General features: G+C 48.5%; 1 gene segment (V, D, J or C); it reads left to right on the top strand.

Annotated features, from left to right (window-relative positions):
- The first annotated feature begins 220 nt into the window (after nucleotides 1–220).
- Nucleotides 221–1,000, top strand: LOC125910343 (T cell receptor alpha variable 2-like). The segment is given in 2 exon segments: nucleotides 221–306; nucleotides 705–1,000. Coding segments are annotated over 2 exon segments (360 nt in total).
- The last annotated feature ends 372 nt before the right edge of the window (nucleotides 1,001–1,372 follow it).

The following is a 1,372-nucleotide window of genomic DNA, read 5'->3' as shown; positions in this document are numbered from 1 at the left end:
ATGCCCAACTATGGTGACCTCCAGAAGGATACCTTCCCTATAAGACCACTGTCTCAGAAAAGAGCTCCGTTCAAGTCGCTATTAGGTAGCCTTACAGCTGGAGTCACTCTTCTACACTTGGCAGATTCTAGCTGATGATGTCATTGACACAAAGAAGAAAATGCAAAATAGGCAGCCTTATATCAGCTTCCTGGCGAGGATCACACTTCCAGCTGGGGCGTGAGACCAGCTGCACTCTGGCCATGGTTTTGCAGAGTGCTCTGGAGGCAGTGTGGCTGGGGCTCCTCCTCAGCTCTCCTTGGAAGCGTGAGTAGGCTCCTTCCCCAGCTGGTCTTGGGAAAACATATGCCACTGTTTTAAATTTGGGCTCACTTTTTTTTTTTAAGTTTTTATTTATTTTCGACAGAGATGCAGATGTGGGAGGGGTGGGGCGGGGGGGCGGGGGGGAGAGAATCCAAAGCAGGCTCCACGCTGTCAGAGCAGAGCTCGATGTGGGGCTTGAACTCATGAAACCGTGAGATCATGACCTGAGCTGAAACCAAGAGTCAGACACTTAACCGACTGAGCCACCCAGGTGCCCCAATTTGGGTTCGCTTAAAAAAGAAAACAGAAAAACCAGCCTTGTTAATACTCACTGCGCCACAGGGGCAATCAGCAAGCCCAATAGCAGCACAAAAATCACAGCCCTTCTTTGTTTCCTGCAGTTGCAGAGAGCAAGGACCAAGTGTTTCAGCCTCCTGGCATGGCTTCTCCGGAGGGCGCTGTGGTGGAAATCTCCTGCAATCACTCTATATCCAATGCTTACACCTTCTTCTGGTACCTTCACATCCCAGGACATGCTCCGAGACTCCTGGTTCGGGGTTCCAGGTCTTCTCAGCAGGGACGCTACAACATGACTTATGAGCGATTCTCTTCACTGCTGCTCATCCCCCAGGTGCAGGTGGAAGATGCTGCCACTTACTATTGTGCTCTGGAGGGCACAGAGGCAGGGAGCCTATGAAGAGCTGAGCAGAAACAGGAAGGGGCATAGCCTTTGCAGGAGGCAGAAAAGAGGGGAGCCATAACTGCTTTCCTCCCTGATTCAGCGTGCCCCAAGCATGTCCACTTGGCACTATCAGAAAACATTTTGAGTGCAGACACACTACGTGAGAGCAGATGGACATGGGAAAATATGCTTGTAGGGGGTGATTCAATAATGGTGCTGCAGATCTGTATTTCAAATAGTTTTCTGGATAACTGAAACACTTTTGAGGATTTTCTTTTGAGATCTCACTAGATTATTTTTGCCTTTAAATGTTATCTGCTAGCTTCTGCTTCTTTGCAGGAATATTTTTAAGACATGTGTCCATCTTGTAAAGAATAGTTTAGTTGA

Source organism: Panthera uncia (assembly GCF_023721935.1).
Source record: "Panthera uncia isolate 11264 chromosome B3 unlocalized genomic scaffold, Puncia_PCG_1.0 HiC_scaffold_1, whole genome shotgun sequence".
NCBI classification, from domain to species: Eukaryota; Metazoa; Chordata; class Mammalia; order Carnivora; family Felidae; genus Panthera; species Panthera uncia.
This window is presented reverse-complemented; position numbering and strand designations above follow the sequence as displayed.